The sequence below is a fragment of the Oryctolagus cuniculus genome, chromosome 1 (genome assembly GCF_051225735.1).
Source record: "Oryctolagus cuniculus isolate XC-2025 breed Fujian yellow rabbit chromosome 1, ASM5122573v1, whole genome shotgun sequence".
Taxonomy (NCBI): domain Eukaryota; kingdom Metazoa; phylum Chordata; class Mammalia; order Lagomorpha; family Leporidae; genus Oryctolagus; species Oryctolagus cuniculus.
The window spans coordinates 12,576,683-12,591,943 of NC_142867.1; the positions used below are offsets into that span (position 1 = coordinate 12,576,683).

At 38.6% G+C, this 15,261-nt stretch overlaps 1 protein-coding gene across 1 annotated transcript; it reads left to right on the forward strand.

The window, feature by feature from the left end:
- Nucleotides 1–1,303: 1,303 nt before the first annotated feature.
- On the forward strand, nucleotides 1,304–14,798 carry TCN1 (transcobalamin 1). The gene is made up of 9 exons (XM_002709185.6): nucleotides 1,304–1,492; nucleotides 4,059–4,238; nucleotides 5,677–5,817; nucleotides 7,441–7,596; nucleotides 8,758–8,948; nucleotides 11,176–11,365; nucleotides 12,710–12,893; nucleotides 14,280–14,398; nucleotides 14,574–14,798. Exons 1-9 carry the CDS (start codon nucleotides 1,414–1,416, stop codon nucleotides 14,633–14,635), a joined length of 1,302 nt encoding a protein of 433 aa, XP_002709231.3. The 5' UTR covers nucleotides 1,304–1,413; the 3' UTR covers nucleotides 14,636–14,798.
- Nucleotides 14,799–15,261: the final 463 nt, after the last annotated feature.

The window sequence follows — 15,261 nt, forward strand, 5'->3', positions numbered from 1 at the left end:
TTTGGAGTGAATCAGCAGATGGAAGATTCTCTTTTTGCCTCTTCCTCTGCCTCTCCTTCTCTGTGACTCTTTGAAATAAATAAATACATCTTTAAGAAAGAAAAAAGGAAGGAAGGAAGGAAGGAAGGAAGGAAGGAAGGAAGGAAGGAAGGAAGGAAGGAAGGAAGCCTTTACCTAGAACCTTCACTGAATTTATCTTATCTTAATATCCCCTGGCTTCTATTATGATATTCTATGTTGAATATGTATTTCCTAAATGCCTTGTATGGACTGGATACGGTGCATGTAAGGAAGCTGTATCATGGTTTTCCAGAGAAACAGAATCAGAAACAGTGTGGGAGAGACCAAGAGAGACATATAGAGAGAGAGTTGCAGAGAACACGTAGTTTTATTATGAGTAATTGATTCATCCAATTATGCAGGCTGTGAAGTCCCAGTCAGCTGTCTGCAAACCAGAAACATAGGTCAGTGGTGTGACTCAGTCTAAGTCTGAGGGCCTGAGAACCAGAGCAGCTGACGGTATAAATCCCAACCCAAGGGCTCAGGAATGAGATGCCCCACAGCTCAAGCAAGCTGGCAGGAAGCAAAAAGACGTGAATTCCTCAATCCTCTACCTTTTGTTCTGTTCAAACCCCCAGTAGATTGGTTGGCACTGAATTTACCTATTCAAATGTTAATCTCATCTGGGCACTTTATGGCCAGTCAAGCTGTCACCAAAAAGTAGCCATCACAGAGGAACACTGCCTCACTAACCCATGCTCAAGTCCTCAACTAGGCTGCCAGGATTCTCTAACAGTTCTTGGAAGAAACATGATAGCAACACCTCACATGCAGCATATTCTGGCAGGGCAGAAATCCACACTTGATGTATCTCTCTCTGGTTTTCCTCCTGGTCTAAGAAACTTTCAGGGCATCTAAGGAGAAAGAATCTCCCAAGTGCCAGGCTTCCCAACTGTGCCTGCTCCTTTTTCAGACTTAAAACTTCCCCCTCCATGTATATGTTGTATGCCTTTGTCCCATCAAATCTAATCTCTCATTAGACATAAATAAGACATAACCAAACTGGGATGAAAAAGAAGAAAACACCACCAAAAGCAGTCATTCAACTAATTTATGTCTATTGAACAGAAGGCAAATAATTAATATGAACTCTGAAGGTTTAGAACAGGAAACAAAGAAAATGGGTTTCCTCATTCTGCCTGATACCTTTCAAGTCTTCTTCCTGATTCATCATATTACTTGAACAAATACACTTGACCACACCTCCTGATATTGCTCAATATTTACTTGAGTGAAAGAAGTTGCAGCAACCTGAAAGAGAAGCTCTCATTACCCACTTCCCATCATCCAAGTAAAACCCTCAACACTGTTGGAACTGCAAAGCCCTCAACACTCCAGGGCACTGTTGGAGAGATGAGACAATACCACCAGCTACCCTTAGTGGGGTTCCTATTGTTTTCTCTCATTCCAAGCCAACTTTGCAAGACGTGTGGTAAGTACACTTTGAACTAAAGTTACTTTAGTGTGAAAGTCCCTTGAAGGTTTCTGACAGGAGACTCTGAGAAAAAAAAAAATCTGATTTCAGCCCTCTGTGTGGTTGGACTGCATGAGTGATTGAAACAAGTCAGTAAATTGTGAGGAAGGTCCCACAGTGCATATTGATTTGAGAGTGGTTGTAGATTCTCTGTTAACCTGCATAACTGTTCTTCCTCTGATCACATCCTCTCTACACAGCAGCTTCCCTACCAATTATCTCTCCATTTATTCAGTTCCAACTTCAGAAAACTCATAACCCTAGAAGCTTTTTAAAATAATGCAATTTTTTTCCAAAATTCAACCCATGGTTCTTGGGTTAGCCTCTTGTAACCATATGGTGGTGGTGGTGGGGTGATAATAATCCCTTCCAAATAATGAAGACTGCTCTCTTGTCATTAAGTTTAGAAGTTTCAAGCTACATATTTCCCTACCTTCAACTCTTCCCCATGGGCTGTGGCTAAAAGTCCCATCGTCTCTGCTCTCCTCTGAGTGCTGGCTCCAGAGATTGTGTGATATGATTAAAGAATACTAAAGTAAGAGAAAGAAAATCTAGGATTGGGTCCAGTCCTGAGTAGCTGAAAGCCCAATGTTCCTGCATCCTTTATCCCCAGCCAGGAATGGACTATATGGAGGGGAGGATTTTGAAACAATTGATCTCCTGAAGTCTACTGTAGCTTTCAGCTGCATGGTTTCTCTTTCATGAGTCTATACCCTGGAACTGAGTTTCAAACCAGTTCAGCGAAGATAATATGGTGCCTTCTGTGGATACATCTTCCTGGCACTCTGTAACCAAGAAGAGATCAAACCTACAAAAAGCAGACTTGCATTTTTAAAAAAGCTTAAAGCACAGACTCTGCCAATCCAAACATTCTTCCTGGGTTGTCATTTCCCATTAGATCCTAAGAATAGGAGATCTCTATGGGGTCTTGGAAGTTCATTTAATAGTACAAAATAATTTATGGACCAGGAACTACAAAGTCTGCTTTGGTGCTGGAAAATCTGCTGAACTGGATGCTTCCACAACATCTCAGAGAAACAACTCACAATTGTCCTATTGTGCTGTACCAAACCACGACCTTTCTATGATCACTGCTCTTGATTTCCTTGACTCTTCCTTTTAACGTGAAGAAGGGTGGCAAGGGAACCCTTTCTTGGAATCTCTTAGTGACAGAAAGTTCATCTGGAAGCTATACTGTGTATAGCATTTTACAGTTAAGTGATGTATTGTCCAGTACCTGTGAAGTAGGTACTATTATCTATATTTTTAATGAGGAAACTGAGGGCCAGAAAGTTACATAATTTTTCCATGATTATAAGGTAAAGACAGTGAGTCCAGCCAAGGTCTGGCTTAGTCAGAGCTCATGTTTTTCTCATTCTCCCAATAACCCATCAATCCATGAATCATCTGGAGATGGGTAGGATTTGGGTGATTTCTCAAGATTATGATCAAAGTACATGGAAAATTTATCATATTTTATATAGTTGCTGACTCTTTTTATTCTCCTCTATTTCTTTGAAGGCTCTGAATTCTCTTTTTACTTCCACCATGTAATGTGATCTGGCTACATCCTCTGTTCTGGGATTTTAGAATGTTACAGGTTAAAGCTTGGTAGTTGGGGCCGGCACTGTGGCGTAGCAGGTAAAGCTGCTGCCTCCAGTGCTGGCATCCCATATGGGCACTGGTTCAAGTACCGGCTGCTCCACTTCTGATCCAGCTGTCTGCTATGGCCTGGGAAAGCAGTAGAAGATGGCCCAGGTCCTTGGGCCCCTGCACCCGCGTCAGAGACTCAGAAGAGACTCCTGGCTCCTGGTTTTGGATCAGTGCAGCTCCAGCCATTGAGGCCAACTGGAGAGTGAACCTCTCCTTCTCTCTTTCTGTAATCTGACTTTCAAATAAATAAATGAATCTTAAAAAAAAAAAAAAAAAAACTAAGGAGTTTCCAAGGCGGGGGGGTGGGGAATATTGCTAAAAATGATCTTGATGCTTGACTAATTGGACAATCAGATAATGCAGTTGAAGTGTTAATCACTACTGTAACATAGAATTTTGCCTGTATTTCCTCTGTATTGACCCAATTGATTTAGAAGAAGATGGATAAGGTAAGAATTGAATCCAGGAAGTAGAAAGGTCTATGAGAGAATCAGAAAATGTGTGTTCTTGCTCTAAATAAGACCCAAACACTGATGTTTCTTGAAGGCTATGATCTCTAGGTTTCACATACAAAATTACAGAATAACACTAGATACACCAGGCAACACTGATATTCTGACAGTACATGATAGAAAGGCTGTACCAATGTTCAGGTATTGAAATGTTTCCATGCTGGCTGTTAAAGAAGGAGTGGATGGCATAAAGGGGACTCCAGACTCACATTTTTATTATTCCACCAGTGCAGCTGGTGGCTGCTGTATTGGTTTAGGTCTGTGCTGTAGTGGTTACTAAATATTTTAATGTAACCCTTGATCCATCCATCTTTGTATTTTCTGAGTGTGTGTTTCTTATTTCCTCCCTTTTGCCACAGAGGTAACTGAAGAAAATGATGTCCATCTAAACTCTCTGTTGAGCACAATGACCACTTCAAAATATACAAGTGGAACCCAATCTGCCAATGTTCTGTTGTCCCTCAGACTTGTTGGGATGCAGAACCAAACCCTAAAACAACAGCTGTCCCAACAAGTCAGATCCAGTGTGGAGATGAGAGGTGAGTGCCTGGGTTCTCTGGGAGGTTTAGCAAAACCTATGTTATAAATGATGGCCTCCTAACTCTAACAATTGTGTGTCCAGAGTAGTCCTACTATAACTTAGCTGTGTGAAATTTAATTTGACAGAAAGGTGTCTTGAAATACCAGTCCCTGCCACTTGTTCCAGAGCTGGATCTTGTGTCTTTTAGTCCTGTAATACATTTTACTTCAAAGGGACACAAGAAAAAGCAAAAGAAAATGTAGGCTCTTAACCATTAATACTGTTACATAATCTTGCTGTGCTCACAAACACATAAGGGTACAAACCGCAACTAAGAAACCTTAATCATATAACAATAATACTGTACTCAGTATGAGTCAAGTTGACTTTGAGCGAGTCAGGTCAATACTGAGCCCTAATTTTCTAATAGGTACAAGGGGACAATGAGGCCACCTTTACCTGTCTCATAATATCATTGTAAGACTTATGAGGATGCCAGCACTGTGGCATGGTGGGATAAGCCTCCACCTGCAGCACTGGCATCCCATAAGAGCACTTGTTCAAGTTCCGGCTGCTCCTCTTCTGATCCAGCTTTCTACTATTGCCTGGGAAAGCAGTGGAAGAGAGCCCAAGTCCTTGGGCCCCTACACCTAATGGGAGACCCAGAAAATGCTCCTGGCTCCTAGCTTCAAATTGGCTTAACTCCAGCTATTGCGGCCATTTTGGGGGGTGTACCAACAGTTGGAAGACCTAATTTTTTTTTTTACTTTTATTTAATGAATATAAATTTCCAAAGTACAGCTTATGGATTACAATGGCTCCCCCCCCCCATAACTTCCCTCCCACCCACAACCTTTCCCTTTCCCGCTCCCTCTCCCCTTTCATTCACATCAAGATTCATTTTCAATTCTCTTTATATACAGAAGATCAGTTTAGCATACATTAAGTAAAGATTTCAACAGTTTGCACCCACATAGAAACACAAAGTGAAAAATACTGTTTGAGTACTAGTTAAATATTCTCTGTCTCTTCCTCACTCTGTCTGTAACTCTGTGTCTCACATAAAATAAATTTTTTTAAAAATCTGTAAGACTTATGAGAAGTTGAGAATTTTGATAAACTATAAGGCAGAATATAAAAATCAAATATTACTGTCCTAGCAAACTGGCATCACAGAGCGAAAATCCCAAGGTTTGTTATTTATCTGTTTTTCTTCTTTTTTTGTTTTTATAAGGATTTGCTATTGCTAAAAGATCTTATAATTTCATGAGAAAGACTAAAATTTGGCTTACATTTATATCATACTACCATAATAAGCCCTAATTTGGGGATTAAAAAAAAAAGAGAACAAAATATTACTGTAGAGTGGCACAGAGGAATGAAATGATAAGCAATACGAGTCACAAGGAAGATGGGAAGTCACAAGCATGTACCTTGTTAAATATTTTTATTTTCAGAGTCAAATTTAAGCTCAGGACAGCTTGCCATGATAATACTTGCTTTGGGAGCATGCCATACCCCTGATGAAACCTTTATATATGATCATCACCTCATCAGTCATCTACAAAATAAATTCCAAGCAGAAATTGAAAATATGGGTAAGCATAAAATGATCAGACCCATGATAGCCTTGACCTCTCCTCTATTGTTTAAGAATTATATGAAGTTTCCCTCCATTCCTTCCTTATATTTATCCTGTTCACCTCACCATATCTTTGTGGGTCACTTTTTCTTCTTTCCTCTTTTAATGTGCTTCCTGAACTCTATTTTTAAATATGTTCAACTGGGCATTGATTCTACATCAAGCACTATGTATGATGGCAGATTCATACAGACACGTAAGACACAGATCTCTAATCCTCCAGGAACTTGGCTTTTAGAAAAAATAAAATGCACACTGTATTCTTTATTATGCCTGTGTCATGAGTACTGAAGCGTCCAATGCTAGTGAAATAGCCAGAGAGGGCCAAAGTACTTTAACACTGGGAAATATGTGTCGACCATGTTAGCTGTTAGTGAGGTATATTATTTTGTATTCCAACTCCCATTCAATATTTATCTTATTGATTAATTTTTAATTTTGAAAGTTTTTATTAGCACTTAATGCATATGCATTTTTATGGGCTGGAGTTCAAGTTTTCAGCACATGTTTGTAGCATAAACTGATCAAATCAAGGAATTAGCTCTTCTATCTCCTTTTCTTTGTGTTGGGGTCTAGTAGTTCCCTCTCTTCCAGTTCTTTATATGGTATATAATACCTTATTGTGAATTATAGTCATCCCACTGTGCTGTGCAACACTACGATGTAGTACTTCTCTCTAACTGTGTTTTGGTACCTGTCATGTAATCTCCCTCCATCCAACACATCCCACCCTCCCCAGCCTCTAGCCATCACTATTCTAAGACCAACTTTTATTTAACTTCTACATATTAGAAAAAAACACATAATATTCGTCTTTCTGTATCTGGCTTATTTTTCTTATGTTCCTCCAATCCCACATCCTTTGAGATTGCCTCTAATCATGATTCCGCTTAGTTTCCACCAATGCCTTACTATTGAAAGTGCAAGAGACTTGAGCATGGGAAACCTACATTCTAGTCCTAGCCTTGTAACTCCCCAAGTATCTGTATAGCATTTTAATAACTTTAATTCTGGATCTCCTCAATAATAAAAGGAAAAAAATTCAGTTGAATTTGGTAACCCTTAAGAGTTTTTAAATTTCTCAGGTTTGTGGGGCCAGTGCTGTGGCACAGTAGGTTGATCCTCCACCTGCGGCGCCAGCATCTCATATGGGCATGGGTTCTAGTCCCAGCTGCTCTTCTTCTGATCCAGCTCTCTGCTGTGGCCTGGGAAAGCAGTAGAATATGGCCCAAGTGCTTGGGCCCCTGCACCTGTGCAGGAGACCTGGAAGCTCCTGACTCCTGGCTTCAGATTGGCTCAGCTTTGTCCTTTGCAGCCAATTGGGGAGTGAGCCAGAGGATGGAAGACCTTTCTCTCTCTCCCTCTCATTGTCTGTAACTCTACCTCTCAGATAAATAAACAAAATCTTTTAAAAAATTTTCTTAGGTTTACTAATCCAGTAGACAATTTCCCCCCTTTTATTGTCTGCATCTTCTGTAAAAATAAAGAAAGGAGGATAAAGTACATTGGAATACATTGAAAATGTATTATCCCAGTATGAGCTCCATGAATAAGGCATTTCTTTTCTTCTCTCTGCCAGGAACACATGATGGCAATCCACTGACTAATTACTACCAGGTCAGCCTGGATGTTTTGGTCTTGTGTCTATTTAATGGGAACTACTCAGTCACCAAAGTTGCTGACCTTTTCTCTCCTGAAAATAAAAACTATTATCTTCGTGGCCAGTTCTCAGTAGGTAAGTCATTAGCCACATTCCCTTGAAATAAGGGGCACTGGGACATGTAGGTCTTGCCCTTTGAGTTTTTCTGTCTTCTTTACCCTAATCCTCTCAAAAAATAATGCTTTGTTTTTAGAAATAATGGATAATGGTTGGCATTTAATCCTATTTCTAGATGTCTGGTGTAAAAGAAAGACCTGGTTCCTACCTCAGTTCTTCTTTGAGTCATGTAACTAATGCTCACTCTTGAATTTAATTTTGTCATCCATAAAATGAGGTTGGAGCATGAGAATATTGGTACAAAATGCTTTAGGAAGTACAATTTTAGAGAAATAAAATACAATTGAATTCCTTTATCTTATCATTGCCTCTTTCTCTAACTTATTGAAACAACTTAGATACCTGGGTTGACTTGAACAGCATAACCTTCTAGGAACAAGGTTCATTCAATATTTTGACAATAAAGTGTGCATTCATAATGGAGAAGGCTCTGCTAGACAGCTAGTATTGACACTCACCCCCTATGGAGCCTGATACTTACTCTCATATTTCTTTAAGAACTTCAAAGCAAATTGCCATTCAGTATTTCTGGAAAGTAAAGAGAATGTGCTATCTCTATCCTACTTTCCCAATAAGAGAGGGAAGGCATCATACTAAAAGACACCCAAAAATAAAAGTTCTTATCCTTTCTTCTTCCAATCCCTTCCCTCATCTTCCACCTTAAAGGGATTTATTGGAGAATAATTCTGTTAAATTTTTTTTTCTAATCTGTCTACTTGATTGATTGGGAAAATACAAAGACAATGTCTTGGGTTTTCTCAGTCCCTTTGTCAGTGTGGCTGAAAGAGTGGAGCAAGATGGCCAAGATGGGGGCAACCAAGATATAAAAGCGGAATCCTGTCCAAAGGATTGCACCTGCAAATCTATATGTGTTTTATGGCCAAGATACAAAGTATTAAGAATGGCAACACAACATAAAGTATCTAGAATATTGGTTAGCACTGGAAGAAATTATTGCTATATCTTTAAAAATATTTCTCTTCTTTCATCAATTAGTTTGATTAACTATCCCAAGTTTTACAGATCTGTCACTCTTTTAGTACTGAAAGGTAAACATCTCAGTATAGGACAAACTAAGACAGTTGGTTGCCTTATCACCAATATTTTGTTTCTTGAAAGACACTGGAGCGATGGCAGTCTTGGCTCTGACCTGTATGAAGAGGAGTCTAATAAATGGAAATATCAAAGCAGGTGAAGAGGACTTAAAGGAGATCAATAATCACATAGCATCACTGGTAAAAAAAATTCTATCTCAGAAGAAAGAAAATGGTCTCATTGGAAACATATTTAGTACAGGAGAAGCTATGCAGGTAAGTCAGAAGCTAGAATAGGAGACAGAGAAGGGAGTTCTGGAGGAAAGAAGTATCATTATCCTTTCTTATTGATTTCCTAAGATCATATTATCTATTCTGCAGTTCCTATACTAACTTTGATTTTGTTTATATGATTTCCCACCCCTACTCTTTTCAACTTCAACTTCAACTCCCCAGAACAAATAGTTCAATGAAGGTTTTCCTAACTGCAATTTCTTTAAAGAATTTTAGAATATACTACAACCTATCTTGTTCTTCTGTCATGTGCAATTTCACAATCATATACCAATGTTTTGTGCTTTCATTTTACCTCCCAAACTAAATTATCGCAATATAAGTAATAAGTGACAATGATAGTAACAAGAGCTAATATCTATTGAATACTATTAACTCGTTAATGACCACAGCAACTCAGTGAGTAACTATTACCTCCATTGTTTAGCATAAGTCATAAAGTTTAAGTCACTTACCTCTTATTACAAAACCAGAAAATGGTGAAAAAAGACAAAACTCACACTCAGTACCTATAGTGTGATATATTTATTTTGAATTCTTCTACATTATCCCTGCCTTAATTATTGATTTTCTCAACTTGAAGGGGTAGATACAAGGAGATAGCAAGGAAAGTTCATATCAAAAAATTTTCACTAAGGGGCCGGCTTTGCGGCATAGGGGTAAAGCCACAGCCTGTGCTGCCAGCATCGTATGTGGGTGCCAGTTCGAGTTTCAGCTGCTCCACTTATGATTCAGCTCCCTGCTAATAGCCTGGGAAAGGGAGCAGAAGATGACCCAAGTGCTTGGGCCCCTGCCCCCTACCTGGAAGGCCCAGACGAAGTTTCTTGCTACTGGCTCCTGGCTTTTGCCTGGCTCTTCCCTGGCTGTTGTGGCCATCTGGAAAGTGAACCAGGGGATGGTGGATTCTCTGTCTCTCTGTGTCTCTCCCCCTTCTTGGTAGCTCTGACTTTCAAATAAATAAATTGTTAAAAAACATTTTTTTTTTCGGTAAGTCAAGCTGCCTTGGAATGAGAGGATTCTCAAGGGAGAAAGGGCAGAGAGGCAAAAACCCAAGGCATGAAAGACCATTAGGCATTTTAGAAAGACCAAGGTGTTCAGCATGACCAGTACAGGGCCCTGGGGAAATAGCACATACTAAAGCTGGTGCTGTAAGCAAGAGTCCAGGGTTGGCTTTATTGCTGGTGTTGTCTGTCCTGCTAAGTGCCTTCTCATTTTGGCTATATTTTGAATCCCCTGAAAGAACTAACACTAACAACTAGACCCCACATTAGACAGTTAATACAGAAATTTAGTATGGAACTAGGCTTTGGTCTTGTTTAAAATCACTGCATGTAATGCTAATGCATAGTAGAGTCAAGAGCTACTTGCCTACAAGATGGTTTTTAAGAGAAGATATAATTTAATTGGAATTCAACCACTTTTACTTTGATCTTAATATCCCACAACTGCTTGTTGATTAGTTGATTAGCTTTGAGAGTGTCCCAAAAGAAAGATGATGAGAAGTATAGTTTCCATGTAGTAGAACAACATCTGCCAAGTCCAGGCCTCCTAACTTTTAATAATAATTCACTGTTCTGCTCCTTCAGCTGAACTTACATTTTGCTGCTTGGATAGTTTCTATTCAACAAACTACCAGACTTTCTATTGTCAATCAAAGTTTGTCATATACCTCACCCTGAATTTCATGTTCTTCCCTCTGAATACAAATCTCCCCTTCTCATTTCACCTACCAAAAGGCCATCATGACACCAAAGCCTACTGTGAGTGCCCCCCAGTCCAGTGAAGTCTATCCTCACCCTCATAGACATCTGTGAGCTCGTTTCCTCTTTTGAAAGGCCATGCAACTGGGTGCTTCTCTTAGAACAATCACCTTAAGACCCCTTTCACATTAGTGTGCCTACTACAAATATTTATTGAGTGCTTTCTACAGGCAGCAAGAATTTTTCTAGTGTTGGGATGCAGGAGTGAATTACAGCAAAGAAAGTCTGTTTTCACTGAAGCTGTTGTAGCTTGCGTTAAGCAATTCTTCACCTCCCCCGCTCAAACAAGTTTGCAAGCTCATTGTTGGCATGAAAGATGTCTTATTTATCTAATATGCCTCCTAAGAAGTCAATGTCTAATAAATACCCACTAAATTAGTTGTATGTAGGTTTCCCCCTTATTTGAAGTGTCTCTCATTCTCTCTCCATCTCTCTCTCTCTCTCACTAGGCACTTTTTGTCTCATCAAACTATTATAAAGAAAGTGAATGGAATTGCCAACAAACTCTGGACACAGTACTTACAGAAATTTCTCAGGGAGCATTCAATATTCCAATTGCTGCAGCCCAGATCTTACCTGCCCTGATGGGAAAGACGTACTTGGATGTTAGCAAAGACTCCTCTTGTGTCAGTGGTTCAGGTACAACCACTAACGAATGTGAATATCTCACCTTTCAGAATAACAGTCAAACCATGTGAAATGTGGGGGTTCTCAGGAACCAAAAATGACCAGAGAAGTCCCTAAAGCTGCTAAATAGAATTCAGTTCCCACGACTTCATCAGGGACAACAGCCACCTAAGGACTTGTTCCTAATGGATTGATAGAAATCGTTATTTGTTGGTTCCAATGTTGATATGCAAGGTAGACTTGGTTAAATGACATCTATCTCCAAAGGGATGTTTTCCAGTTTTTTGATATAAGAAAGATCTGAAAATCACTCCTATCCTAAACAAAGTATAGAGAATCTGTATTGTGTCTCTGACTTTTCATTATCCACATTGAGTGATCCCTTAGGGAAATAAGACATTTGTTTGGAAGAAATATGGCAGTGTTCTAAAAAAATCATAGCATGAATTTATTCAAATAAATTTTTTGCAACAAAACAGAAATAAAGGAGACATTTCCTTCTACCTCTGTTCAGTCACTTACAGATTTAGAGGTTTTGAACGTATTATTTAACCTCAAAACTTCAGTTTTCTGATGTAAAAATTGGGAATATTAAGAATATTGAACATAGGTTTTTGTAAGAATTGAATGAGAAAATTCATATAAATTAATTAATATGGCATCTAGCACTTAATGTATTTCTAGTAAATGCTAAGGAATAAGAGGAGAGGAGCGAAGACAAAAAATATTAGATTCTATACCAAAAGGAAAAAAATCAGGATCCTTGTGAGAAATGGAAATTAGGGGTGAACATTGTGGTATAGTGAGTAAATCTACTACCTACAAAGCCAGCATCCCATATTGGTGCTGGTTTGAGTCCCAGTTGTTCCTCTTCTGATCTTGCTCTCTGCTAATGAGCTTAGGAAAGTAGTCGAAAATGGTTCAAGTCCTTAGGCCCCTGCCAACCATGTGGGAGACCCGTAAGAAGCTCCTTGCTTCAGCCTGGTCTGGCCCTGGCTGTTGCAGCCATTTGGGGAATGAACCAGCAGATGGAGTATCTCTTTTTGCGTGTAACTCTACCCTTCAAATTAATAAATAAAATCTTTAAAGAATAAAAAAGAAAAGAAATGGGAGTTAGGGCAGCTGAATTACTTAAGTGCCTGGAAGTTAAGTCAACTGCCAGCATTCACAAGCCAATAAGTTTCTGGTTTTAGTTTCTGCTTTAGTTATATTCTAGATCTGCCCCTTGATTTCCCTGGAGCAAATCCACCTCTGCATTAAGAAAGTAGTCCTTGGATAAGGATGGGAGAGATGACCACATCCTAACATGATTTTAATTATCCTGAATCTTGCTGACTGCTTTTCTGTCTCTACCAGGTACCTTCAATATTTCCAGTCATGTGCCTAAATCTGTGACAACTCCTAACCCACCCTCAAATATATCGGTCAATTACTCTGTAGTAATCACCAAAACATATTCCACCACCGTCACTGTGCCAAGTGGTTCTGTCTTCCTAGATGTGATGGAGGAAGCTCAGAAAATAAATGAGACTGTATTTGGGTATGTCTGTCCATAACCTAAGGTCAACGTGCTCACTGTGATTTCAAAAGACTGAGTAAGGATACATCTAGACCTGAATAAAAAATGCATGTAAATCTCTTCTGATCAGTACTTTTGCTCTCCACATACATCTCACAGTAGGTGTTAAGGTGAAATATTTCAACTTCCAGGTATTCTGGGTGTTAAATTAATGTTCATTTAATGAATAAATGAATTCCAGATTCATTATCTCTCTTTTTTCAGAAAAACTTCAATAAATAAAATCTCTTGCTTCAGACATTTGGGGTCTAAAACAGTGGTTCTTAACTTTTTGAACCACTGATTCCTTTGAAAATTAGATGAATGCAATAAACGTTCACTCCAGAAAATGAATATAAAAAGTTTGACATTTACATTAGGAATTTTACAAGTGCCTATGAAATCAAATATTAAAATTAAGATATCGACTCTGCCTCTGAAAAGCATGATTTTTTTGTTTCCTTAAATCTAGTTTACAATTATTTATTGTGTCCAACAATATGATGTAGGATTCTATAGAAAAATCTGAATAATTTTACACATATACATATATATATAATTTTACACATATACATATATATAATTTATTATAAAAGCTTTCAAAGGTGACAGAAAGGTAGAGAACTATGTGTTAGGAATGAGAAATAAACATTGGCAATATAGCTTTTTATTTGTTCATTACAGTTTTAAATCATTTTTAAAGAAAAATTTTAAAAATAAATTAAAATTGTAATATTTATGGGATATCCCCTGATGTTTTAATACATATATCAAACCAATGTCTCTTCTTACTCCTATCCAGATATAATTCAGTACCTATTAAGTAACCTTTCTCCATTCTTCCCTCCGTTTCTCCCAGCCCAGATTCTGGTAACCACCACTAAACCTTTTTAACTTCAAAGAGATCGTCCTTTTTTAAGACTTCACTTTCTAATAAACACATCATGAAATATCAAATTATTCTCTCCTGTTACTCTTTCCTAAGAGAAAATCCACTAACTTATGATGCCTCCAGGACCCAAAGTTAACACTCCTCTTCTGACTCAGTATCTTCAACAGTTACTTTCTTGGGTGAAAAGCTGAAGCTATTAACTGCAAGTGTCCACTATGACAGGAAAGGATTCAGGCAGAAACCATGGGCATGGAGTGCAGAAAGCCTGCATCAGAAACATCTAGAATTAATAAAACATGCATATTCCTGGTCCCTAGCCCAAACTTGAGAATCAAAGTATATAAGGCAAGGTCAAGGAAATCTGTATTCCTGTAGTATCACCAAGTGGGTTTGAGGCATAATAAAGTTTGAGAGATGCCTGTGTAGGATTTCTCCTGAAAATCTAAGCTCTGTGACTTGTTCTCCATCCCTTACAGTTTCACAGTGGAGAAGAGCTCATGGGGCCCCTACATCACCTCTGTTCAGGGCCTAAAGGCCAACAATAATGAGAGAACCTTTTGGGAAATTCTGAGTGGAGGCAAACCACTGAGCCAAGGTAAGGGAGCGATATGCCCAAAAGACCCAGAGTGAAAAAGCCCAGTGTTCTCATGTGAGGATGTGAGCGTTTGTGGGAAATGAGTGGACGTATTGGAAGAGGTGGTGTGGTATTCATTATTCGATGATTCCGTGATCAAATCATTTGACTCAATTCTCTTTCTTCTCCTTTGCAGGAGTTGGTAATTATGTTGTCCACGATGGAGAAAGCTTAGAAATTCACTGGAGCAAATACTAACAAGTCTAAACTTGCTCAGCTGGACGGACTTAACGCAATGGGATTCCATGCAGAAAAATTGTCTTAATGCTTTCCTTTTCATTTATTCCATTCCCAAGAAGAGATTCACTAACCTTCCCTTCTTTTTATGCATATTCAATAAAAGATTAATATGATAACCAGACCAAAAGTACATTTGAATCACTTTTAAAGGATCTTATAGTTCACAATAACCTTTATGTATTTTATGAGCAAATATAAGAAATATCTCCAAGGATGCAAAAACAAGGTAATGTCAAAGGAAGTGTCAGCTTGTTTACCCTCATTTGGTCAGTACACATTGTGTACATGTATTGTAACGTCACCTTGTGCTCCATAAGTAGGTACAATTATTGTTCATTTTAAACTGTTTTAAGTTGTTAGAGGGGCGATCACCTTAGAAAGGAATGAAGTGAAAAGAGATTACACTACATTGCCTAATAAGCTAATTTCTACTCAAAGTGTCCACACTGTTTGGATACCATGGGGTAACTTGGGAAAATGGACATTTAGCTCTAGATATAATTTTGCAGCAGTGACGAAGGATATCAACAGAAATTTTATAGGAAAACTAAGCTCTCTGAGGCTCAGGTGCAAAGAAGAAACTC